Source organism: Colobus angolensis, unplaced genomic scaffold, assembly GCF_000951035.1.
Source record: "Colobus angolensis palliatus isolate OR3802 unplaced genomic scaffold, Cang.pa_1.0 Scaffold12, whole genome shotgun sequence".
Classification (NCBI taxonomy): domain Eukaryota; kingdom Metazoa; phylum Chordata; class Mammalia; order Primates; family Cercopithecidae; genus Colobus; species Colobus angolensis.
Genome location: NW_012113141.1, coordinates 4,575,595 through 4,602,377, shown reverse-complemented (window position 1 = coordinate 4,602,377; position 26,783 = coordinate 4,575,595). Strand labels below are relative to the sequence as shown.

The window sequence follows — 26,783 nt, the reverse complement described above, 5'->3', positions numbered from 1 at the left end:
GAATTTACAATATTATCATCAACAACAAACCAGGCCTCCGGGAGCTCATCCTTCATGACTCTCTACTTTTATCTCATCAGTTATGGAAATACATGCAAATGAGGGGTTTAAAAAAACACTAGAGCAAAACAAATGAATTGTTCCTCAGATGCCAGCGCATGCGGAATTCACAGACAGGCTGTGCTGGAAAAAAAGCAAGTGGGGCTGGCGAGGTGGCCTTGCGGCCTCTGGGAGACTGGAACACCTCGATATTCCAGGGTGTTGGGCGCCCACAAGGGCCCCATACAGTGGTGACCATGGTTTAGACTCAGGGTCATTAATACTGGCGTAGAAGTACTAAACTTCCCCACTTTTCTAAATAGACTTTCTGAAAAATCCACAGGAGACTCCCCATCCCTAGAAGACCACAGGTGGCCAGAGGAACCCGAGGACTGCTTGCCAATGTAAATGGTTAGTTTGGTCACTGGCTCCTGGAGAGGCTGCCAGCAAGGATGGAAGGAACTAAGGGGAAAAGAGCCTCCTTCTGAGACCACGGTGACAGAAGGGATTAAATCCCATGTCCGGTGGCCACTGCCTTTAGTTCAGAAATGCCCGTTTGAAAGCATCACTAGTACGTGTTGCCTGCACCCAGGAAACTTAGCAACAAGTCCATTTTTATTTTATCTTAGGCTCAAGTGTTTCCCAGGATACAGCCAGAAGCCTAATCCGATCTCAGAAATGGCAAACAGATTGAAGCTCACATCTAGACTCTGACTGCTGAGAGTAACTGCCTCAAGTGCTGCGCTGAGAAGGATTTAGAAGCTCAGGATGAAAGATAGAGATCCACCAGTGATGTCTGGCACTGGCCTGAGTGGGGAAGGGACATACCCTTGTCAAAGCATTGTCATCCTGGCCACATGCTTCCCCGCGTTATTAACTGAGGGGCACAGCGCAGGTTCCTTGTGAAATTGCTCTCAGTGGGCAAATGTTTAGAGCTCTCCTCTGCACAACAGGGGCATGTGGAGGGGCAGACAGCATCAGAGCCTCCAGTCTTGCTCCCAGGGACTGTGGCCTCCTGGCAAAGCACCAATGGTTCCTGACCCACTCCTTTTTACCTGGCTGGGTCACCTGGGTGAGAGATGTGTGTGTCTCCAGCTTAGAGAACAAAACTGCCAAGGCCTCCAGAACAGGCCCATCAACATCAGCATCAAACGTCAGCCAGAGGGGTCAGCCCATGTCGTGCATGGGCACACCCACGGTATACCAAAGCTTGGGGGAGCTGGGGATGAGAGTTTATTCACTGAGCCATCAGCTCCGGGGGGACCAGTGCTTGTTCATCTTTGCATCCCCAAGACATAGCAGGTTCTCTATAAAATCAGAAAGGAAGAAAAGACAGAAGGAAGGAAAGGAGACAAGAAGGGGAAAAAAGATAAGGAAAAGGAAAAATAGAAGAGGAATAGAAGGAGGGAAGGAAAGGGATGAAGGCTGGTTTCAGGAGCTGCATTTTGTAGGCAGACCATGTTATCCAAAAATAGCTGCAACTCCATCTCCCCTCCTGCCTACCTTCCCACAGTCACAGTGGGAGACTTGCATACTCTCCCAGAGGTGGGTCCATCTGTCTTGAGTCTGTGTGAGCTTATGGCTATGGTAGAACTGACCCTATGTGGCTTCTTTTGCCAAATCAGAAATAAAGCTTCTGCCTGGATCTCCTGAAATGCTGGCTTTTGCAACCCAGACACCATGCCATGAGGTAGTCAAAGTTGCCATTTGAGGTCCACATAGAGAGGAATGGAAGTCCCTGGCCCCAGCCCAGCCCTGGCTAAGCTTCCAGCCAGCAGCCACCACCAACATGTCAGCCAGGAGAGCGTGCCACCTGGAACTGGATCCTCTGGCTCCCCATCGAGCTATGCTGGCTGATGCCATGGGGAGAAGAGAAGAGCTACACCTGCAAACTCCTGTCCAAGCTGCAAATTTGTGAGTAGTAGAAATGACTGTTGTTGTTCTAAGCCACTAAGTTTTGGGGTAGCTTGTTCTACAACACCACATGACTGAAACACAAGTAGCACCCACGCCATTTCCTTTTCAGAAAAGGCCACCACATGCTCATCTCTGGCTCCCTCCCATGACTCCTGGGTGGATGAACCTGGTCAGCTGCCCGGACCCCGGCTCTCACCTGATATCAGTGCCTGGGAGTTTCTCATAGGGAAGGAGCCGGTCATGCCATAGACGCTGCTGCTGAAGACAGTGGAGGCACCGCTGAGGATCACCATGCAGACAATGGTGACTGCAAAAAAGCCACGGGTCCAGGAGGAGGTGTCCACCTTCACCAGTGCGGTTATCACCATGAAGATGGCCAGGATGACCGTCAGTGAGGCCAGGACGCGGATGTGGACCGCAACCCTGGGGCGAGGATGCCAGAAGCCGTTAGACACCCCTTTGGGGCTCCTGTGTGGGCTAGGGCTGGTGAGCCACCTTAAGGGAAGCAGGTGAGCTTAGCAGTTAGGACTATTCACTCTGCAGTCAAGAGGCCTGAACTCGAATCCAGCCTTCCTGGCTCCCTAGCTGTGTGGCCTTGGGTAAGGGACTCAGTTGCTCTGGTTTCAGCTTTTGAACTTGTACAATGGGGAGAGTTGATTCAACTCATGTGGGGGTGAGGCGGAAGAGGTGAGCAGTGTGGGGTGCAGAGGGCAGTGCCTGGCTCGGGACCAGCGCTCAGTGGGTACTGCTGCTTTTCACCTTGCTGTGAGGTTCAAGGACACGAGGACACCAGGATGTTCGAGGCAAACCCCTGCTCTTCCTGCCACAGGGCTGAGCTCCTGCTGGCTTTGTCTAGTGTTTAAACAGAGCAGCCACCCACTGAGCTTCCTTTCTCCAAAACTTAGCAGGAGGTTTGGGAGGAAAGGGAAGAAGGGAAGAAAATCATCATCATCATCATCACCATCATCATTGCAAACACTCAAACAGTGTTCAATGCATACTTTTCTAGCACTCTTCTAGGCATTTTCTATATGCCAGTGTGTTTGATTCTTATACCGGCTCTGTAAGACAGGTATTCCTACCTATCCCATGTATACAGATAAGGAAGTTGAGGTCAGAGAGGTTGAGGAACTTGCTCAAAGTCACTCAGCAATGAACCCAGGAGGTCTGGCTCTGGTCAGTTCTCAGAATGATGTTCTACTGCCTCCCCTGGAGTGAGGAAATATGGATGGCACAGAAGCAGTGGTCAGGGCAGGGGCATCCTCCTGTGATGGCCTCAGTCATCATGGGGAGCAGGTGATGCCAAGTTAGTGCTGCCTGGGGCCAAGGGAACCCTCACACTCCCTAGCACCATGCCTGCGTGTGAGCCATGCACTCTTCCCAGCCCCCATACTGGCCTGGGGAGAAAAGCAGGGAAGGAGTCTGAGAAGGTGCACATTTTTATTCTAGGGAGCAAGAACATCATCTCAAGGGGCCGCTTAAATCATCAGATTAGACTAAGCTTTAAACCAGATTGGATGTGTAGTTAATTTTCCTGCTAACCAGTGGCGGGGGGGGGGCTGGGAGAAAAGCCAGATTACATAATTTTTTTTTATTAAAAAAGGAAAAATTTGAAAGGTAGAAAAAAAATACACACACACACACACACATAAGTAGGTATGAAATGATGAGCATGAAAAGCAAGAAAGGAATTTTTTCAAAGTGCTTTTGTGGCCCCAGGCTAATCTCAGTTTCCCTCTGGTCCTCAGCTAAAGGGAGAGCAGGTGCTGTCACTGCTTTCTAAGGGGTGTGAGGAAGCCCAAGGAAGTGAAGAGACAGTTCAAGGTTGTGGAGTGAGTCTGTAGGGAGCTTGGATGAGAACCCAGGTGTGCTGAGTCCCAGCCTATTACTCAGACTGTTAACGTGTATACTCAATGGTGTGGTCATTCTGCAAATGTGCACTGAGCAACTACTGTGTGTCCAGTACTGTGCTGGATGCCCGGAACATGGGACAGGCCAGCAACAGGTACCACTGTGGCAGATGCTCCATCAGGAGGCCCAGGGCATCATGCAGCACATCTGAGGGGCACAAAACCCACCCTAGGCATCGTGGAAGGTCATTTGGAGGCAATGTCTATGCTGGATGATAACGATGAATGGGAGGATGTGAGTGCACGTGTCTTGGGAGAGAGAGCAAGGCATGTTCAGGAAGCTGCAAATGGACTCTGGCTGCAGTCAAGATGGGAGCAGAGGAGCACAGAGGTGATGCTGGACAGAGGCATGTGGACTCACGTGCTGGAGGAGGGTGGGGCGTAGGGCCTTTGTCTGTCAGCACCACCCCCTGGGAGAACATTCCTTCGCCTAGTGATCCTGGGGAGGTGGTCAGCCAGGTTACCCATACCCACACCAACAGAGCCACAAACAACAGGCATGTGATGCAGCCTGGGGCAATCAGAGTGTTCCCTGCTCCTGGACCCTGGGGTTGAGTGAGGAATTAGCTTGTGACCCACACAGGGTCATGAAGTCTTCCCTGGGACTGCTACACGGAAGCTGTGGAGAGAAGCTCGCTGCCGAGACTGTGTCTGGGGCTGCTGGCTGCCATCTCGCCAGCTGTGTGGGGCGAGGCTAGACTCAGAGGAAAAGTCATGCAGAGACACACAGAGCCCAGAGGGGGCGCAGAGGAGATCCCCTTGATCCAATGATGCCTAAAGGTGGACCTGCCTTTAATTTCCACTTAAAGAAAGAGGACATCCTTTTTGTGTCTCTGTTGTTCCTACTAAAAGTACCCACTAACACAAAGAGGTACATCAGGGTTGCAAGCTGGGAATGACAGGGTCAGAAGCTATAGCAATGCTGCTGCTGTCCTGCCCATGTGCCCTCCCTTTTACAACTCCAGGAGTTGTGTTACTTACCTGGAAGTGACAGGTAAGTAACACCACCTAAGAGCAGTCTTCAACCAATGACTAGGGAAGTTGGTACATAAGTACTCCAGCTCAGCTCCCTTCTGCTCAGCCATGCTCCACACTGGCTCTCCGAGATCCCCAGCAGGACTGTGTTCTTGTCCCTTCTGAGGGAGCTGACTTGATAAGGAATCCTCTGCTGACTGCCTTCCCTTTCCTGTCCCCATTCTGTATTCTCCAACCTTCACCTCCCATATAAACTACTCACATTTGAATCCTTGTTTCAGGGCCTGATGCCCATGAAGACCTCACACTAACGCACATCTTCGCAAGGTCTGCAGGGGCTTTGGCCTGGACAGGAGCTGGTGGGCAGCCAGGTGGGCATCTGGACCCTTGGTGGCCCAGAGCATCTATCGTAAGAGTACAGCAGGGGCCCTGGAGGCCAGCAGTCAAGCCTTACCCCGATGCTCGAGGGGTCCTACATACTCAGCCCTGTCACAGTGTCCCCACCCTCTCCTAGCAGCTGCAGCTGTCCCATCCACTCCCAAGATAAGAGCCAGCAGGGCATGGAGCCTGAGTCAGGAGACCAGAGCCCTACCCAGCTCTGTCATCTGCTTGTTGTGTAACCCCCGACAAATATTCAACCTCTCTGGGCCTCAGTCCCCTCATCTATAACAAGAAGCTAGACCAGATAATATTAAGGTCCCTAACAGCTAATGATTCTAAATCTGAAAAAAATTCAAGTGGAGAGAGAGGGTGGGAACAAATGCCAAGAAGTTTGAACCAGTTCCTTGGGGCAAGAAGGAGGCAAAGGCCAGGCTGGAGAGATGAGGCATGCTAAAAAGGCAGGGCCCTGCCTTATTCTCCCCCAGCACAGACACAGGACCTGGAGGCACTGGGTAAAGATTTGCTGCATGTACAAGTTGACAAGCAAGGGAGATCAGTAGCACCCGGGGGGCGGTTTCACGCTGGCCTGAACCTCCCAGCGACTGTCTGCTTCTTGATCACTGCCACCTCAGCATGGCAGGAAGTTCAGCTGGAAACACCCGCCAGCCTCAGGAATGGCCTCTGCCTCTAACTGCCTCCTCATAGACACAGCCAGGAAAAAGTCCAGCAGGAACGGTGCAGCATCATGGGAGTCCTCCTGTGTGCCTGTCGCTACAAGGTAGTAAGTTCCTTGAACAGGAAGGTTGTTTTGCAGAGAGCTGGGGGACTGCTTACTCAGGCACCCCCAGGGCAGGAAAGGTGGGGAGGAATCAGAGAGGAGGAGGTCAATACCAAATGCACTCCAGAAACAATGCAGCATGGAACGCTGCTCTGTCCCCTGCTCTGTCCCTCTATGCGGCCCTTCACCCTCACAGGTCTCCTTCCTGCCTGCTAATTATCTGCTGCATAAACCACTCTTGCCCCGAGCCTCCATCCATGGACTCCAGGGCTATTGTCAACATTCATCAAGCTTCATGAAACGTGCCAGGTGCAAGCCTGGTCCACAGGCACGAACGGAGGACACTGGCTTCCCTCTCTGCCACTTCCATCAGGGAAGAAGAGTGGCCCTGGGGACGGTGGTGCTCTTAGGGTCTTAGGAAAGTCTAGACTTTCAGTTACTCTGACATCTGGGGTTCTACTTGGAGACAGGGCACAGCCAAGAGGACAGCTCCAAGACCAAGACCCTGGGGCAGGTCTCAGTCCTGTGAAGACGCTTGGAGAGGCTGCCTCCAGTACCCAGGTTGCCCGTCCCCCTACTCCCTGACTTGTGAGGGTTCAGGACCCCACGGGACTGATTTCTTCATAAGTCTCCAAGATGTAAATCCTCCTTATAAGTATTTATGATGCTGCAGATTTAACATAATAAAACACTTGGCGATTACAGATAAGCCAGTCGAGAAAGCCAGGGTTCTCCAGGAGGGGAGAAGAGGAGATATTTCAATCTCGCACATTAAATAAAAAACAGCTTAGCCCCAGACCATCTTCCCACAGCCTGGAAACAGATGGAGGCCCCAGAGCGTGTTCCTGCATTGCCCTTGCCCCTCTCCTAGAGCCCAGGAGGAGCAAGGGCAGGACAAGGGCAGTAATCCCCTCTGAGAATGTCCTGTAACTGCTGAGCCATCTGCGGGGACCCAATCTCGGAGGGCAGCTGGCCTGGAGGCCCACATCTCACTGGAGACAGACCCAGCCCCTTCTTAACCACCCCCTTCCATCCCAGCAGCCTGAATCCTGGAGAGACAGGGCTCTCACTAGAAGGTTCTTGGGAGTGGCTCTGGCTGCAGGGGCAGGGGTGGGTGCAAAGCTGGGGAACTAGGATGTAGGTGGCTCAGGGGTTCTAAGCACAGATGTAGGGTGAGAAGGTCCTGGTTCAAATCCTGACTCCTCCCTTTCATTCTAGCCGAGGTTGGAGTGCAGTGACGTGACCATAGCTCACTGCAGACTTGAACTCCTTGGCTCAAGCAATCTTCCTGCCTCAGCCTACTGAGTAGCTGGGACTACATGCATGTGTCGTCATGCCAGGCTAATATATATATTTTTTTCTTTCTTTTTTTTTTTTTTTGTAGAAACAGCATCTTGCTATAGTGCCCAGGGTGCTCTCAAACTCCTGGGCTCAAGCAGTCCTCCTGACACGGCTTCCCAAAGTGCTGAGATTACAGGTTTGAGCCACTGCGCTCCACCTGGCTCCATCCTTAATGGCCACATTCCCCTGGGTCAGTCACCTCCATGAGCCTGTTTTCCCATCTCAAAGCTGGGTCACAGCAGTTTCCCGCTCTTAGGCTGCCATGAGGGTTAAAGGAGATAATGCATCTGCAGGATATAATGCTCAGAAGTGCTAGGATTATTAGACAGCATTCTCTCAGGGCCCAGAGGCTGGACCTTCCCTGCTACTCCTGACTCATGGCCCAGGAGGAGGACTTTCAGCCTGTGGGACCTCTGGACCACTGAAGAGGCAAGAGGCAGGCTCGGCCACCCCATAGTGCCCCTGTGGTCTCCTGACTTCCACCTGGAAAATGGGGCAATGTCATGGCCTCCCTCTTGGGTCACAGTGAAGCCTAAGGGACATGACAAGGGGTGACTGAGGCATTACACTCTCGCTATAGTTCACATGGTGATTCTGGAACTGGAAGGGGCTGGGAGCTCTCTCTAGGCTATCTGGGCTGGACAAATAGCCCCATCCTCAGGGCTGGCCAAGTGAGTAGACAGAGAAAACCATGAGGGAGCCGAGGGTTCCCCCCACCACAGCTGTCTCCCCTCTTCCTTGCCTCCCGCTCCTGCCTGCACTGGCTCTCCACACACCCTCTCTCCTGTGAGGTGCAGCCGGGGCCCCTGCTCTGCCCTCCTCCACTCTCCTCCTAGGGTGGGGTCTCTGCAGGCTGTGCCCCCTCTGCTAGGACACTGAATATGGCCCTAGGAAGGCAGGAGTGAGGCCCACAAAGGCCAGCTGGTTGGTGAGAGGGGCTGCGACGCACCTCTCCTTCTCACTCTTCCAGACTGCACTTTGGTTTGGAGAAGGGTGCAAATTCTTTGACTCTCCTTCCATTGGGAGGCAGGTTCTATGTCCCCTTGAAACGAAGTGGACTTTGTGACTGCCCAAACCAGTCAAGTGTGGCGAAAGTGACAGCACATGACTTCCGAGACCAGGCTGTAAAAACCACACAGCCTCTCCCTTGCTCTCAGCCACTGGGTAAGCCATCCTATTACCCTGAGGCCAACGTGTGAGACCACAAAGAGAGAAGAGACAGAGAGGGGATATGAATGGCTCCAGCTCCAGCTGCCATCTGACTGCAGATGCAGGAGAGACTACGACAGCTGAGCCTTGATAATCCCCAAAACATGAGAAGTACTCATGACTGCTATTGTTTTAAGCCATTATGCTTTGGGATCATATTATGTAACAGATAACTGCAATATCCGCATGGCATGATATGTTTGGAAAGACTGATCTACTCAGGCTTAGCATGTAAAAGACACTCGTGGTGCCCTCTCTCCTCCTGTACCCAGAGCAGACATCACTAATCAATCCTGGCACCCTCCCTGAAGCCAGACCTGCCTTAGAAACTTGTCCAGCTAGAGATCTGGCAGTCACTACAAATTGATTAGAACTGGGCAAAACAGATTTGCCATCAGTGACCTCAGGTTTTAGTAGGCCATGGCGAACAGGAGTCCAGGTTTCTGGACCATAACATAGCCACTGATATCACTTAGTGGCAGCTTAGAAGAAATGCAGGCAAAGTAGCTAGGGCTATTGTCCTTGTAAACTCAAATTGAGAATTTGAACCAGCAAGTCACCGAAGGGGGTCTATGGACATGCTAATTTGCCTAGCTAGCTCCTGAATAACTCCTTCCCAGGCACATCCAGATGGAGCCTCTCCTGGCGCTTACCATTACAATGTCAGAACTTCCGCATGGGCCTTCTTGGGAGTGGTTGACACATGAGCTGGTGTTACCAGCTTAGCACTGAACAGTTAGGTGACCCATTCTGGGCCAAGGGACTTGCAGACTGACAGACAGGATCCCTGAGAAGGGAGGAAGATCCCTGCATCCCCACACACTTCCTACTGGCTGCTGCCACAATGTCACAGCGATGTCACAGCGTATGGCTGGAGAGTAAAAGCCCAGCTCCCCAGGGGCATCAGCAGGGACCTGATCTGACTTCTCACTGTTCATGCACAAATCTGAGCTGCTGCCTCTTACTTGGGTGACCACCACTTAAGTAGGCAGAAAAAAAGCAGCTGCGGGCAAGAGGGGAGTAGAGGAGGCAGGAGGCCAAGGTGGAGGCCTGAGAGAGGGAGGAGAGCCGCCTACCTGTTGACAAGCAGGAAGTTGGCCACCAGGCACAGCATGGAGGGCACGGTGGAGGCAACGGCAAGGTAGCTCTCAAAGTAGTTCTGCAAGCACACAAGTGAGGAGGTGCTGTGGTCACTCAGGGATGGAGGTGAACAGTCCCACCCGAGCAGAGACAGGGCCCCTCTCCGTGGGGCTTCTCCCCACTGTCTTCAGACACCTAGGAGTCGCGGGTGAACCTACCTCCAAACAAGGCCTCACCACATCTCCAGCCTAAGACCACTCACTCAGCCACTCAACAAACAGCTGTACTAAGTGCTAGAGGCATAGGAAGGATAAGACATCGGCCCTGTCCCCAGTGAGGCCCTTGGTGCTGTACAGCCCACACTTCTGCCCATGGACTGAGGCCATGGGGACAGAACTCAATGTACGTCTGAAAAGAAGAGTTTGCCCTATCAGCCTTCTCGGCCCATCACCAAAATGCAAGACTATTCACGTTTTTAAGTTTTTAGTAGAGACAAGGTCTTGCTACGTTGCCCAGGCTGGTCTCAAACTCCTGAGTTCAAGTGATCGTCTCGCCTCAGCCCCGCAAAGTGCTGGGATTACAGGCATGAGGCACTGCTCACTTGGGTTTTCTTGTGACCCAACCACATTCTTGCTTTCTTACCACCAAGTGAGACCTCTTAGAAATACACCAGGCCCTGCTCCCTACAGGGAAACTCTGTTCTCACTCTGGATTTGCTCTTAATAGAGCAGCTACAGAAGGTCCTAGATTGGACAGAATGAGGAAAAAGGGCATTTTCCGGCAGCAGCTCAGGGGTGTGATAGATAATTGTGCAAACACAGACAGATGAATCGCCTGATTATGATGTGCTAGAACTCGCAGCTAAAGCAGCTGTGTGGCAGTCACATGTATCTGTGAAAACTCAAAGAATGTCCACTTATTAGGATGGACTATACTGTGTGTGCATTATCTCTTAATATACCTATCTTTAAAAACAAAACAAGGCTGGGCATGGTGACTCATACTTGTAATCCCAGCATTTTGGGAGGCCAAGGTGGGAGGATGGCTTGAACCCAGGAGACCACCCTGGGTAAATAGTGAGGCTCTGTCTCTACAAAAAATAAAAAAAAACTTAGTCAGGCATGGTGGTGTGCACCTGTAAGTCCCAACTACTCAGAAGGCTGAGGCAAGGGGATTGCTGGAGCCCAGGAGTTCAAGGCTGCAGCGAGTACACCATTGCACTTCAGCCTGGGCAACAGAGTGAGACCCCATCTCTAAAAAATAAAAGAAAGAAAGATGTCGCTATGGGCCCCTTTGAGTCTGAAGCACAAGCCTTCCATAGTTTCCTCTGAAGCCTGCAGAGTGCTTTGTGGTCTTTGAAATCTGTGCCCTGAATATAAGGCTGTGGTGGCCTTGTAATTAAAATGATAATCGCAGCTAGTGAGGTCCGTCAACCATGAGCCTGAGAAATAGCCTTTGAGCTGCACCTCATTGTTCCTGCCCTGATGGGCTCAGTAGAGCCTGGACTGGTCTGGGGAAGTCAGTCAATTACATCTTGACACAGTGGCTGGGCATGTGAGGCTGGGAGGGCACTGGGTGGGAATGAAGGAGAGAGGCCCTTAGGAGGAGAGGGCTGCAGATGGGGCTGCGACTGCCCCCAGCCCAAGCCCCTGGTGAGGCCCCTTCATCCAGTGGCTGCTCGATCTACGTAATGCAGAATCTCTGATGATTTTGTTTCTTCGAGCAGGCTCAGGTTTCCCGAATGAGAATTTTCCAGGTAACTGAATGTGCCTGTTTGTTGATATTTAAGCAGAAAAACATATCATTTACTGTTGGAAACCTTTTCGGATATTGACCACTGGATAAGACTTTGAGTCTCTATCTGTTGTCTGGGCCCACTTCTCTGTCTTACAAAGAACTCAGAGAACAGACTTGAGACCAGGCCATCATTCCATGAGCGCAGATCAGGAGATGGAGATGCACATGGTGACAGGAGCTGACTCAGCACATCCCACGGAATTTACAAAAACAAACCACTTAATTCCTGATGAAACACGTGGTGGGTTTTATTCAATTATTTGCTGCTTTCGCCTATAGGAAAAGTTCTAAAATGAGGTGTGGTGGCACATGGCCCGTGATCCCTGCCCTCCTGGTGCTCATACCTGTGCAATGCCCCTCCCCTGAGTGTGGACGAGACCTGTGGCTGCTTCCAACCAAGACACTAGAGCAAACATGATGGCGTTACATAGGACTATAGTGCCCGCCTTGCTGGACTCTTTTCCTCCCTTGCTGGGTTTGGGGAGGGAAGTGGCCATGTTGGGGAACACTACCTGGTATAGAACCCCAAGTTGCTGAGGGTGGTCTCCAGCACTCTCCCCACTAGAAACTGAAGCTCTCAGGCCTGCAACCACTAGGAACTGAATTCTGCCAACAGCTGGAGTGGACTTGGAAGTGACCCTTCTCCAGCTAAGCCTCAGAGGAGACTGTAGCTCTGGCTGACTGATTGCAGCCTTGTGCAAATTCAGGCAGGAGACCCAGCTAAGCTGTGCCTAGAATCCTGGCCCATAGAAACCCTGTAATTATAAATGCAGGTTGTTTTAAGCCACTCATTTGTAGTATTTTGCTAGGCAGCAATAGATTCCTAATTCATGAGGGTTTCCGATAGCTGGGTTCCTGCTAATCAGGGTTTTCCTGAATATTTCAGCCTTCCTGTTTCAATTTAAATGCAGTTCCTTGATGAAAACCAGGACAGTTGATCATGCTCCTTTCTTGGACCCCCCCAAGAGACAGGAAGAGCAGTGTGCTCACCCATGAGGGGCACAGAGGATGAGCACACCGGTCCCTGCAGCCCTTCCCCACCAAACCCTCAGCTGAAATTAGGGTTTTTGCAGGTGGCATGTGCTGATGTCAAGAAACTGGACTTAGTGGATGTTGCTCCAGACGGACTCACCCTGCCTGCCCCCTCAGGTTACTCACCTTGGTCCCCTGTCCAGAGCCGTTGGTCCCATGGTCATAAAATCACTGTCACTGCTGCCGCCACTGCCACCAAAGGAGGAGCTGACCCCTACAGAGAGACCCCACACCCTGCCAGGCTGTACCAGTGACTGAGGGGCGGGGGATGCTCCCCGGAAGATGGGGGAGTCAAGTCCCGTGAGACCCAGTTTTACCAACGAGAGGCAGGAACTGGAAGGAGCCCACGGATGGTTCACCCACCTCTCCTCTCCCCAGACTGGCTGCTCTGAATGTGGTGGCTCCACAAGCCTTCTCCAAGGTATTCCATGTGTGCTGCTGCAAAGCTGTGGCCACTCCAAAATACCATCGTCCCTTGTGTTTACTCTCTCTGTCCCAGCCCTACTTCCCTTTCCCTCCCTCTTATTTCCCTGGACTGCACTCCCCAATGGAGTATTCCCACCAGCAGTGCCTTCCTAAGAAATCTCCAGTGGCAAAGGTCACGTTCCACTCTTGATTATTTACTTTGTAGCCAGGCAGCTGGCACGTCCCTCCTGGGTTCATCTCATTTGCTTCCAAGAGGTTTTGGGGCTATCTTCTCCCATTTTACTTAAGGAAATGTAAAGACATTTGAATACAGATCTAAACACACTGTGACTAGGATGGTAACAGGACTGCCCCCAAATCAATCCGTCCATCTAACCAGTGGGGGATTTTATGTACAGTAGTGTTTGGGGATCATTCACAGAGTTCACCTTCCACCGGGGACTGATTCCTGAGAGCTCCCTCAAAAGTCTGTTTTGATTTGTTTTACCCCTGTAACCAACTCCACTTCTAGAGATGAGCATATGGACCCAAAGGCCAGCTCCAGCCGTGGAGGAGTGGGGGGATGAGAATATCATCAGGGAGCTGGCAGTGGGGCCACTGCGTATGATGGTGGAGGCTGAGCTTTGCACAACTCCAGGGGCACCAGACCTGCAGGCTGTGATAGGAATGATGTCACTCAGAATTATGCCACAGCAGCTCTGTTTACATAACCAATTAAAACACTGGAGGCCTGGGGGTCAATGTGGGCCTTATAGAACCAGAGGTGAAAGGCTGGGTGTGAGTAGGGCTGGCAGGTGGATGCAGGGCAAACACCTTAGGAGGTGACAGGCCTCCCAAGCATGCTTCTCTGCCCCAGCAGGAAGTCCCTGGGCAGGAGATCCTTAGGCTGGTGAGTAATCCCACAGTGCTCAGCCCTGGCTGGGCAGCCACTGTCTGTGCAGGTCAGCACCTCTTCCTGTTTTCACCTGTCCCTTTGTTTGCTGAAGAGGTGTCAAGCCCATACACCAGTGCTGTGCTGGCAGCTGGGTGGATACAACGGAGGAGCTGTGGCACCTGCATGCCCTCGGGGAGGTGGGTACAAGCCTGGAGCTGGAGTACAACAGATACAAGGTGTTGGGGGGCATGGAAGGAGGGGCTCTGGGGGGCTTCCACCAGTGCCATCTTGGACGGCAGCTGGAAAGATTGGGGGAAGCACGTCAGACAGATACGGGAGGTACAGGTGCCAGTGGGGAGAGAAACATTCCCAACAGGACGGAATGGCTGGCACAAAAGCACGAACGGATGCTTCCCCACCACTGAGGATGCCAGTGCAGCTCATCTGTTGAAAGCAACTTCTGAGGCTTCCTCAGCATCAACAACCTCTCCTGAGCTGAAGCAAACCACACTGTGTTGTCCGTCCCATCCACAGGAGGGCTGGCAGAACCTCAGGCAGCCATGGCACTCAACCCCCAGAGTGCTCGTGGCAGACAGGCCCATCAGTCACCCTGAATTCTCAAACCCACGTGGGGGAGGCCCAGCTCTGAGGAAGAGAGGGATAGCTGTGCTCCTTGAATGTGAGATATCATATTCCTGTGCGCCACTATCTCCCTAGCGTTATCCGTGCCCTGCAATGACCTGGAGCTCAAGCAGGGTGGGGGACTCAACATCCAGCCTCTGCTAGTAATTGCACCAAAGTCAGGTAACCCAGGTGGGGAAGTGGGAGCTCTGCAGAACGCCAGGGAACTCTGACATGCAAGCAGCACAGCTTCCAGAGGGCCTGCACAGACCCCAGCCCATGTGCTCTTACACAGCCTGTGAGGGCGAGGCAGGGCTGGAATCGCTCCCATTTGACAGATAAGCAGCCTGAGGCTCACAGAGGTGGAGGAATTTCCCAGAGGTACACAGAGGCCCACACCCGGGAGTGCTGGTGGCAGCATCTTTTGCTGCAGAGCAGGGCAGGGACCGGGGGGGAATATTTATCATCCCCCTACAAATGCATAAGCTGCTCTAGCTGAGGCTGCCTGTCTCCTGGAGGCACAAGCCCAAACACTATCACTGGGGTCACGGTGCATCGCCAGGAAGCCTCAGAGGCCGGGCCTGGCAGCCACGTGCCTTCCCAGCAGCAAGCAGGGATGTGAGACACGTTCCTCTCAGGGTGGGCGGTGTCTTTCTTCTATCTGGCCCTAAGGCAGGTGACCTGCCCAAGCCAGCAAACAGAGTCTCGCTCTGTCGCTCAGGCTAAAGTGCAGTGGCGTGATCCTGGCTCACTGCAACCTCCGCCTCCGGGGTTCAAGCGATTCTCCTACCTCAACCTCCCGGGTAGCTGGGATTACAGGCATACACTACCACACCCAGCTAATTTTGTATTTTTAGTAGAGACAGGGTTTCACCGTGTTAGCCAGGATGATCTTGAACTCCCGACCTCAGGTGATACACCTGCCTCGGCCTCCCAAAGTATTGGGATTACAGGCATTGAGCCATGGTGCCTGGCCAGGGTTTGATTTCTTTCTCCTCTTTTTGCAGTGGTAGACAAGAGTAAAGGAATGCATTAGCTAATCTTTTCTCTCAAACCCCACTGCTCATTCCCCTTAGCATTTCCAGAGGTCTATGGGTCTTTGTAGTATTAAAAAGAAAAGAAAAGAAAAAAAAAGATTAAGAGAAAAGCCCCCACCTCTGTCAGTTACCCGAAATGGACGGACATGGTTGGCAGCTAAGCAAAGACCATGTTAAAGAGTGCCTGTGGGTGGGCAGCATGGGGCAGGCTTCCAAGTTTTTGCCTTACTCTGCAACCCCTAAAAACAGCCCCAGTGGGCAAGGGGGCCTCAACCAGACTGGCCCAGGGTGGGCACGGGGGCTCCTCACCCAGACTGTGGACAGGCCCTGGCCCGGGGGTGCCAGGTGCCAGGGTCACCCCATATGGCGGGTGAATGTGGATAAGCCACTGCGGGCCTGGGCAGGGGGGCGCTTGAGTCACTTGCTCTGGTGAGAAGGAAACTCATTTTCATTCGCTACACTCTGACCCAGTTTGCGAACACCAGGAAAGGGGAGAGACACTCTTCAAACACAATTTAAAAGCCCACCAGAGCCAGCTGGCCAGATGTGAGGCCCATTTTATGACAGGGCACATTTCCTCTCCTCCAGCACACTGAGAGGCTCCGTGCTAAGCATCTCTTCTGGAAGAATTTAATTCCGGGCTCAGAGTCCAGGTAAAGAGGTTTCTTCAGGCAGGGAGGCCCCGAAATGAGTCTGTTTATCTCTGGCAGACCTTGGTTAAGCTTTCTCTCCCCTGAATGCCATTTGGGCACTTTGAAATAAGTGCAGCAAATTAGTCACGAGCTGCGGCAGACTTGGTGTCCGTGCTGCTGAGCAGCTTCTGCAAAGGAGCTTTGTGTAGCCCCCAACTACAGAAAGCAGCAGCAGAGGCAGCTGAGCTCCTGCCGGGCGAGGAAAAGCGATTCAAGCCTGGGGGTGGCAGCTCAAGGCAGCAGAGCGTTACCTGGATCACAGGGGCATGAAATTAGCAGCAGCGAGCAGGTTGGAGCCAAGAATAGTTTGCCGTTGCAAACTTGCTGCTTTCGGATAGCTGAATTCTGCAGCCTAGGATGTTGTAGGGGAGATGCCCTTACCCTGGGCATCAGCCCAGATCATTCCTGAGCCAACTGAGGGGAGCAGAGGGCAGATGTCCCCATAAGGGATGGGGCTGGTGTCCTTTCTGACACTTTCAAGGCCCTGTGTTTGGAGCACTGGCCCAGGAAAGTTAATGGGTGTGTGGCCAAGGGCAGGGACCAGCTGGGAGGGCTGGCTGGGCAGGGAAGGGGGGCAATACCTGCTCCAGGGGCCAGGCAGGAGGCTAGACGCAGCCAGGCTGAATGGAGAGGACAGAGACCCAAGGGAAGGACGAATCTGGGGTCAGAATCAGACAGGTAAGCTCTGGAAAATGCTGGCCAGACAGACAAAGCCACTGTGGCCACCCTAAGGAAGAGGGTCCCCATCTGACCCTTGCATACAGCCCTCCCTCCTTTGGTCTCCCAGGATAGCTCCAGGCCTGGGCTCACTGTAAATCCTGCTCTCTGAGCACCCAGGGGCTCTTCCTAGTCTCCAATCCTTTCTCACACCTCCTTGGGAATCCCTGCCGGAAGATGAGCAAAGTTCCTGTCTTCTGGAGTGAGCTTCCCCGCCTTCCTCCCCGCGGTGTGTGCAAGGCTTTCTGGAGCACACCTCCTCTCCACTCTGCTAGAAGGGCTCTTCCTCCAGCCTAAGCTGACTTCCCGGAGACTCACACATGAACCCCACGTTTCTTGCCTGCATTTTCTCTCTTTCCCTCAGGGCTGCTTGTTCCTTTCTCTGCTGGCCAAGAGGCTCTCTTAGGTCTCCCTTTAGGTAAAAACAAACAAACAAACAAAACACTTTGACTCTGTTGCCTCCAGGCACCAGGCCCCTCCTCCCCTTCACTCCACACTCCTTGAAAATGCAGTCCATGCTGCCACTGCCAGCCGTGTCCCTCCCAGCTGCCCTGGGGAAACATTTCCTCTAAGGGTCCTCAGTGTCCTCCTCGCAGCCCACCTGTAACCAAGGCCTGGTCTTGTTCCTCACACTCCAGACACTACATGCTACCTTGTCTAGAGGGGGCTGAATTCATGCCCCAAAATTCATGTCTACCCAGAACCTCAGGATGTGACTTATCTGGACATAGGGTCTTTGCAGATGTGCTTAATTAAGAGGAGATCCTACTGGAGGAGGAATGACCCCTCAATCCACAGTAGATGGGAAAAGAGGGAGGGACACACAGACACACAGGCAGAGGCTGCGTGAAGACAGAGCCACAGACTGTAGTGATGCTGCCATGAGTCAAAAAATGCCAAAGAAACAGCAAGGAAACGTTATTCCCTAGAGCCTTGCTTTTCAGCTACCCAGTTTGTGGTACTTGGTGAAGACAGCCACAGGAAACTAATGCGATGTCCTTCCAGCACTCCTCTCCTCCAAATTCACAAGGCCACACCCATTCCCACCTCCGCCACACTTCATCATCTCCGTCCACCTGTGGCTCCCTCCACCACCCCAAGGTGCCCCCTGAGCTCCATCCTTCATTTCCTGACCTCCTTTTGTTAAGGGTGAGGGTGGTGGTAGGAGAAGCTCACCTCCCCTGGCTTCATGACCTCTACCCACACATCCGTCTCTTCCTCCAGAACAACTGCTTAGGGGTCCTGCTGAGCCTAAACCCCAAGCTCCTCAAATCAAAGGTCTTCAAGAGAAGACTCCCAAGCAGCCCCTGCAGAGGGCCCATGGTCATCCTCCTTTTCTTAGCCCCTCCTCACAGCTTCCTTGGTTTCTTCTTCACCCTCACCCCAGTCAATCACATCTACTGGTCCCATCTCCACATCGCCTGACTATGGCTCACACGTCCAACCAGTCTCCCTTCGGGTTCTAGCCTCTCCCCCAGGCATCCCCTCCATGACTTTGCTCAAGCTCCCCCCTGGGCCTGGCCACCCTTAGCCTACACGCCTTATCAATCAGCCTCCCTGCGACTGCTACTGCTACGCCGTCTCCTCCTTGCAGCCTCGCCTCCAGGCCCCTCGTGCACTTTGCTGCACTGTCCCCTCGCTTGGCTCCTTTTCAGGAAACCTTGGGGGCTCCACTTGGAGAAATAATAGGGTATGTGGAGGCGAGGGTGGCTGAGGGCCAATTCGGGGGTGGTCTCAGGCAGCTGCCTAAAGAGAGGTTTTGTTTTCGAAGGTACTGGGGAGCTCTGGGGGCATCTCAATGCCAAACAGTATGGGGGGCAGTGCTGGGCGTAGAGGGAATCACCTGGCAGAAATGGGTGGAGGGAGCAGATGGGAAGAAGCAGGTGGCAGTGGTTAATTTACCCATTCATCTATTCACTTACTAAAGGTGAAAGGCGGTTGACCTTCTAGAGCTCATTCACTCATTCAACAAACGATGGCCAAGCACCTTGTATGTGCCCAATGTGTTCTAGGGGCTGGGGATGCCAGTGTTCTAGTGAGGGAGGCACAAAAAAAAAAAAAAAAAGAAAGAAAAAGAAAAAAAAAAGAGTCAACAGCAAGTGTGGGGGGGAAAGACTGCAAATTAGGATAAATGCAATAAAACTAAAACACAAATAATTGGCTAACCTAGAGCCTGGACAGAGGGAACAGGGTATGGCTGACCCTAAGTCAGGAATGAGCTTGACGTGTTCAAGCCTCCACAGGGGTGAGCTGGAGTATGGATGGGGTTGGGGAAAGGGGGGATGAGGCTGGGGCCCAGGCAGGCCCGGGTGTGCAGGCTGTGGTGCAGGTGCGTCGCAGGACCACAGTCCTGCAATGGCAGTTCTTCCTCCCATCCCTCTCTCCTCTCCACAAATACTCACAGATGGATTCATCCTTCTGCAAATATTTACTGAGCTCACTAAATGTTGTAGACATAGGAGATTCAGCTCAAGTTCTTGCCTTTATGGAACTGCCATCTAGTCAAAGAGATGGCCAGCAAATGCATAAACAAATAGATAATAGGCCAGGCAGTGGTCAGTGATATGAAGACAAATTCAGCAGGGTAGGTACCTCTGTAATAGATCACAGAACTGGGAAAGAGCCATAAGGGAGTGTCCCCAGTCCAGAGGTTGGCAACAGGCTACCCCTGGGCCAAGTCTGCCCTCTTCCTTTGTGTGAACACTGGAGCGCGGTCGGCCTTCGGTCAGCCCATTTGTTTACGTGTTGTCAAGGGCAGCTTTCACTCTGCAAGGGCAGAGCTGAGGTCGCAAACAGAGACTGTGGGGCCCACAAAGCCTAAAATATGAACCACCTGGCCCTTTGCAGGAAAAGTTTCTGGATCTCAATCTGCGGTCTAATATCTTCATTTCTCAAAGGAGGACGTGGTCTCAAGTCACCCAGCAAGTTTGAAACACAGTCAGAAACAGAAGCCAGCTCTCCTGAATCCAGAGTCTTTCTGCCAGGCAGAGTGAGCAAGGAAGATAGAAACCTCATTTCTATCTACCCTTATATCCTGCCTCAGCCAAGCCTTCATGAGGCCCCCTAGTAAGGGGCAAGCTGACTGCTTTGATTCTTTTCCCTTTTATTCCCCCCATGTACTCTCAGGCTGGAACCTGAATAGGCAGAGTAAGGGCTCAGAAACCAAGGGCTCAGAGAAACAGGGAACCTCACGGATCCATGCACGAGTGACCTCCAGCTCCCTGAGGATGAGCTGATTGGAGGCTCAGGCACTGCTGATGCTCGGGCCAGCCAGTCTTTCCTCTTCTGCAGCCTGACTTCTGCCATGTGATAGGGAAAAGAGGAAGAAGACTTTCAAGAAAACTCCCCACCTACGCACACAGCCCTCGCCTGACCGGGGAGGCTTCTGCATCCCCCAGAGGGTCCCGTGCATCAGTGTCACAAGGCTGATGACCAGGCACAAGGGTCATGCCCTGTGACCTGGTGGTAATGAGGAGGTGGTCTGGGAGTGCTCCAGCCTCTCTCTGTAGTAGAAAACATTAGGGACCATCAGGAAGAGAGAGTCCTTAGCCAACCCCTGGCAGGTACTTCCTCAACAACAGACTGCTCCTGCCTTGGGGAGGCTGTTTCTCTTTGGAGGTGCATGTGGGCAGAAACCACAGGCTGCTCTAGGCCTCAGGTGCCCGCATGCAGACAGGCACAGACGCGCACAGAAGCACAGGCAGTGAGGACCTGCAAGAGGCCAGCAAGGAGGCCCCAGGCACCCAGTGCCGCAGACCCCTCCCAGGCTGCCTGCCTGTGTCGAAAGCGCTGGGCTCCTCAGTGGAGACTCTAATTTAGGTTCCGCTATCTGGACACTTGTGATGATCAATCATGTTACAGAGACACTTGAGCACTTAAGGTCCGGGCCATCTTCTAATTTGTCCAGGAAATCGCCTCTGGATTTTAAGGATATATGCAGGAAGAAATAAAATTGAAGGCAGAGACGGAGCAGTCGATAGCCCGGAGGGCAAGGGAGCATAGCGCAGGTGGGGAAAAAGGGGTTGTGAGCACTTAGGGAGAAAATAAGAAAAGAACTAGAGAAGCTGAGGCCACCAAAGGCATGACTGACAGTGTTTCAAACTAGCCTTTTTTTTCCCCCTCTGTAGGATGCAGCAAGAGCTAAAAACAGAAGAAAAAGCCATCACAGGTATATTATTTATTGGGAATGGCACGCTGGCTGGGCCCGCAGTTAGAATCAGAGGGTGGACAAGGGGATTTTTAAAAATGACTCACTTTTGGTTCTAATTTTTCAAAATGGTTTAGAGCAGCCATCCACGCCAGCCAAAGCAACTGGCAGCCACTCACGCACACCCAGTGGCAGAAAGCCTGAAGCCCCCCGCATCCTGCCTGACCTCAGACTCCCCATCTCCTTTCCTAGGATGACAAAGCTCAGGCAAAATCCCACTTTAATACGCTTCTTTCTATGTGGGGAGGAGAGGTGTTGTACCCTTCTCCACTCCTGGGAATTCTGCTCTTAAAAAGTGGATTACTGGTATGGTGCGGTGGCTCATGCCTGTAATCCCAGCACTTTGAGAGGCCAAGGTGGGTGGATCACTTGGGGTCAGGAGTTCAAGACCAACCTGGCCAACATGGTGAAACCCTATCTCTGCTAAAAATACAAAAATTAGCCAGGCGTGGTAGCAGGCTTCTGTAATCCCAGCTATTCAGGAGGCTGAGGCAGGAGAATTGCTTGAACCTGGGAGGCGGAGTGAACCCAGGAGCCGAGATCGCACCACTTCACTCCAGCCTGGGCGATACAGCGAGACTGTCTCAAAAAAAAAAAAAAAGAAAAGAAAAGAAAAAGAAAAAAAGAATGAAAGAGGATTGCCAAAGGGAGTCTAAACATTGTTTCCATTTGGAGAGAGATCTGAGTAGCACTAAAATGGGTCTGCAGGAACACCACCTGGCACAAAGGAGAGACTCCTGAATACCTGTTCCCCTGGCCAGCTGGCATCAGGACCACCTGGCAACAATGCCCAGGCCTCACCCGGGGAGCTAAAGTCATCACAGAAAGGTCCAGGAATCCGGGTATTTGCCAAATGTCCCAGGAAATCTGATACTGATTCAGGTACCCTGGGCTGCGGCCCCCATTCTGGTCTTATTAGCTATGTGACACCAACGAGTTACTTACTGCCTCTACTTTCCTCCTCTGTAGAATGAGGACATGCCACATCCTCATAGATGGCTACAAAGTTAGGGGGAAACAGGCAGAGCAGGGTTGTTCAAACTACAGGTTGCACAGCTCATTAAAGAATATGAAATCCATTTGATGGGTCATGACCAGAATTTTACTTTATTCTATTTAATCCTTTGTTGCCTTCTTTCTTACTAAACGTGAGTGAGCTGTCTGCATCTTTTTCTGGGACCCTTCTCTGTGCACCCAAGCCCTCTGGCCTGCTCATGGACCTCGCTCAGGTAAGCTCCCTCTTCTTCATCATGCGTTTTTCCTTCTCTGCTGGATCATTTGCTTCCACACACAACCTGCCTGCTATGTCTCTCATATTAAAAATAAAAGAACAGAACATTCTTCCCCTTCTGAATCACAGTTCCCTGCAGCTTGTGCCTCATTGTCCTGCTCCCATTTAAAGCAAAATTCCTTGAGTTTGCTGTCTCCTCTGCCTCTCTCCCCATCCTCCACAATGCTGCTCCCCAAGGTCACTATGAACCTGCACAAGGTCAAATGCTCCATCCTCATCCTGCAAGGCTTACAACCAGCACTGTCACTGTTGATCACTTGCTCCTCCTTGAAACTGCAGTCAGAGTGGAGTTTCCTTTTTTTAAGTACAGATGCAGCTTCATGAAACTGTTGTCTGCATTATAGACACAAAGGTCTTGCCAGGTGAGATAGCCATCATGCTCAAAAAAACTTTGAAAACGCTGACATAAAGCACTGAGGTTAAGATCATAGATACATGGGTTGACAGGGCCCCAGTCTGAGTCCCAGTTGTCACTTACTTTGTACCTGGGGGCAAATGACTTAAACTTTTTCAACCTTGGTTTTCTTCTCTGTATAATGGGCATAATAAACCTATGTCTTCGGACTCTAAAAAAAAACAAAAGATCATGGAAAACAAAAAAACAAAAAAGACTTCTAGCACACAGTAGATTGCTTAATAAATATTGCTGAGTTAATGAATGAATTTGTACCCCTAGCAGTGCCTGGCACATGGTAAGAGTTTAGTAAAGGTAGTGAATGTTGGGATTTAGCAAAGTCCTCACATAGCGGCCACCACCTTATAAGGTACGCCATAACTGTCAGGACTTTCCGCCCTACCTGTGTCTGCAGCGTTATGTAAATGCTGCCAGGTGGGTCTGTGGGCAGAAGGCCCAGGGGCCACAGAGCCTGTCCCCAACCCACACAGTAGGTAAGGGCACTGCTAGACTAGAGTCCCTCTGTTGCCAAATCTGGGTTCCTCCCAGCTACCTTGTGGTCCTATGAGACAGGACCAATCCACCTTTCACCCAGCTATGGAGCCTTTACCAAATAGTTGTCCTGTGACTCTTAAACCTCTGGGAACAGGGAGCCTCCAATCCCTGATACAGCATAGAGAGGTTACCCAGCTGGGTCAGGACCTCAGGACTGCCTCTCTTCTGTCCTCCAGTTTCACTTGCTCTTGCTTTGTGCCACGCCAGGTGTAGGATGGCCACATTGAGCCCAGTTGGCCCTATCACTCCTTTTCCAGGAGCCTGGGAAATTAGAAGGCAGAGGAGGGTGGCTGTGGAGCCCCCATCTCCTAACTACAGCCCTTGGCCCCCTGGCCCAGCAAAGGGGAGCATTATCAAGAGAAAGGGCAAAGGCTCCTCCAGGGGATGCCACTGGCTGGCGTGGAACTGTGGGCTCGCGGGTGCAGCTCAAGCCCAGAGCATTTCCGTTAGACAAGCATCGAACCCTCCAACCACTTACATTTGTAGGGAGTCCCATGAGGAAACCCCATACTCTAAGGTAGACTAGGCCAACTCCTTGCACTTCCCGCAGGATGGTGGCCCTAATTCTCCAAGGGGGAAACTGTCCCCTTCACTGCTAGGTTTGACAACTTGACTTGCATGGCAGGAAGTTCTCCCAGAAGGCTCACCTAAGTCTCTCATGATGTAGCCTTTGTCTGTTTCATGGGTTGATGGGTACTCTAGTGGAGGCAGAGGACAGCTGCTTTTTCCCCCCATGTGGTAACGTTTTACTTGAATCATAGTCCTTTTTGTTTTGAGACTGGGATTTCACTATGTTGCCAAGTCTGGTCACGAACTCCTAGGCTCAAGCTCACTGTTCTGTTCTCCCATCTCAGCCTCCTGAGCAGCTGGGACTACAGGTACACACCACCATGCCTGGCCTGGATCATGGTTATCTGGCTACACATTAGCCTTATCTGGAGAACTTAAAACGCTTGTGCCCAGGCCCCTCAGAAGGAATCAGAATTGGGTGAGTGGAACACGTGGGACGTGGGGTATTTTCTTTTCTGTTCCTTTCTTTTTTGAGACAGATTCTTGCTCTGTTGTCCAGGCTGGAGTGCATTGGCACGATCTCGGTTTACTGCAGCCTCTGCCTCCCAGGTTCCAGTGATTCTCCTGCCTCAGCCTCCTGGGTAGCTGGGATTACAGGTGCATGCAGGTGGGGTATTTTTTTTAAAGCTTCCCAGGTGATCCCGATGTGCAGCCAGGGCTGAGAGTGCCTAGGTAGACAGATAGCTTAGAGAACATGCTGGTTATAAGCATGGGCTCTGCAGTTCTATTACTTGCTAGCAAGTGACCTTAGGTCAGTGGCCTAAAATCTATGAGGCTTGATTTCATTTGGCAACTCACCAGGATGTCATGTGGAAGGAAGACGGCAGGTCAAGTGGGAGGTGGGTACAGGCTGCATGGCAGGGACTTGGTAACCTCTGATAACCTGTCCTCCAGCTTCCTCTTCTCCACATAAGCTCATCCTGCTTCCTTTGAACACTTCCTCCTTGGACTGGGAGGTCCGCACTTCAAGGGCAGATCAGCCCTGCTTATTCGCAGGGCTGAGAGACTGGACCAGAACTAAGGGACTGGAAATAAGGGGAGGGGATGCCCTAGGTCCCCCACTTGCTGAACCAGGACAACCTGGCTACCTTCCCTATGGCAGGAACCCCACTTCATGTCTATGCCAACACACCTGAAAGATCAGAACTCCTTTACTGGTAGCCGCTGTGACTCCCAGGGCTGCTTCTGCTCCCTTGCAGGGCCATGGCATCACTCTCATGGATTGGGTTGTGGAGCTTTCCTTCTCAGCCTTATGATAACTAATGTGACAAATATTTCTGTGCTAAGATGTGTTGGGTGCCATGCCAGGTGTGCCAGGGGCACAGGATGTAGAGTAAGAGAGTTTTATTCACTGGCGGGGAGGCCTCCTCATCTGTCATGGTGGATGATAACAGTTCCTGACCTACAGGGGTGCTGCGGGGCTGCATGAGATCATGCAGGCAAAGTGCTGAGAGCCGCGGCTCCCACCCAGCCAGCGCTCGGTCTCCATGAGCCGTAGGGCAGGATGTGATGGGGAAGTATGATGCTGCCCTGAAGACCCAGACGTGGAGCCCCTAACTCAGAGAGGTGGCTTCAGGGGACGTGCCCAGAGACGAGATGATTCTGTCTCCTGCCTCACCCCCGGGACTGAGTGGTGGGGTGCCTCCTGGTCAGATGGGGGGACGGACAGGGGCATCAGTAGAGTGCCTGGCCCGGGTCCCAGCCCTGCTGACACCAAGTCGGGCTGTAGGTCCCACCCATGACCTGGCTGTGTCCTGCAGTCCCTCAGAGAGGAGTCCCTGGGCAGACTGAGGTACACAGGAAGGAAGGTGTGGAGAGCGACTGTGGGGGCCTTGCAGCAAGGAATGGCCAGGAGAAGGTACAGACACTCTTCTCTCTGGGGCAGGAAGTGGGGCTTGTCCAGCTCACTGTTCTGTTCTAGGCCAAGGGCAGCCAATACAGGCCTGCAGGAGAGCCTGGGGAAGGGTGAGGAGGCCCCACAGGGCAGGGGATGGCTTACAACCCCAGAGCTGGGGAGGACCTCCAGCTAAACAGGTCAGGTGGGGAAGGGGGAAGGGACGCTGGGTCCAGGACCCAGGGGTAGAACCCAGGCACCTGTGGTTTCAGGCTGGAAAAGGAGGCCAGACCAAGGGCAGGCTCTCTAAAGGAAGGAAGATGGTGTTTGGTGGAGTCAAAGTGTGGGGGGTGGGGGGTGGGGCATCTCCAGGATAGTACCCTACATACCACTCTCTGAGTATGAATGAGTCTGTAATCATCTATCCACCTCAATGCCCCATAAAATTCTCTATAGCCCTTTCTAGCTGTGTGATCTCAGGCAGGTTACCTAGCCTCTCTGAGCCTCTGGTTTTTGTCTTAAGAAAAGGGTTACTAAGACTTGCATTGCAGGGCTAATGAGAAACAACACATGCAATACCCCTGCCAGCATGGTGGGCCCAGGGTCGGGCTCAGGCAATGGCAGCTGTTGCAGGCCCCTGTGCCATCTTTTCTTATCAATTCTTCCTCATTTATGCTCTAATTTTTTTTTGGCCCTGGGCCAGCAGGCCTGTGATAGATTTATTGGAGGTTCTTATTCCAGAGAATAGAGACAGGAGGGCAGAGTGAGCAGGATACTAAGGCATCCCCACATTTGTCCAGGCAGAAGGAAATGAGCCCACTGACCTTGAAAGTGACATAATTTGGGGGAGGGGGTGTCTGGGTAAACCCTCCTCCTGGGTCTAGCTCCCCATCAAATGGTATTCATCCCCAGAAAATGTTCAAAGGAAAGTACAGGAAAGAATAAACACCTAGACCCACAGCTAATTGAGTTGCAGGTGGTGGCTAGAGACAGGACCATTTGACTCTCCCCCTCCTTCCCCCAAAGTGGCCCTCAGGTGACAGGGCAGACAGGCAGCCTCTCGCAGGGAAATCAGGAAGAGAGGAGGAAAGAGGTGGGGAGGTAGG

General features: G+C 52.3%; 1 protein-coding gene across 3 annotated transcripts in view; it reads right to left on the bottom strand.

Moving 5' to 3' along the window:
* The window catches only part of SLC29A3 (solute carrier family 29 (equilibrative nucleoside transporter), member 3), a 49,867-nt gene that overhangs the window by 9,472 nt on the left and 13,612 nt on the right, over positions 1-26,783 (bottom strand). For all 3 annotated transcript variants that reach the window (XM_011927596.1, XM_011927603.1, XM_011927587.1), the window contains exons 3-4: positions 9,627-9,709; positions 2,153-2,379 (exon numbers count right to left, since the gene is read on the bottom strand). In XM_011927596.1, coding sequence (XP_011782986.1) covers positions 2,153-2,379; positions 9,627-9,709 — 310 coding nt within the window. The remainder of the gene's footprint in view (positions 1-2,152; positions 2,380-9,626; positions 9,710-26,783) is intronic.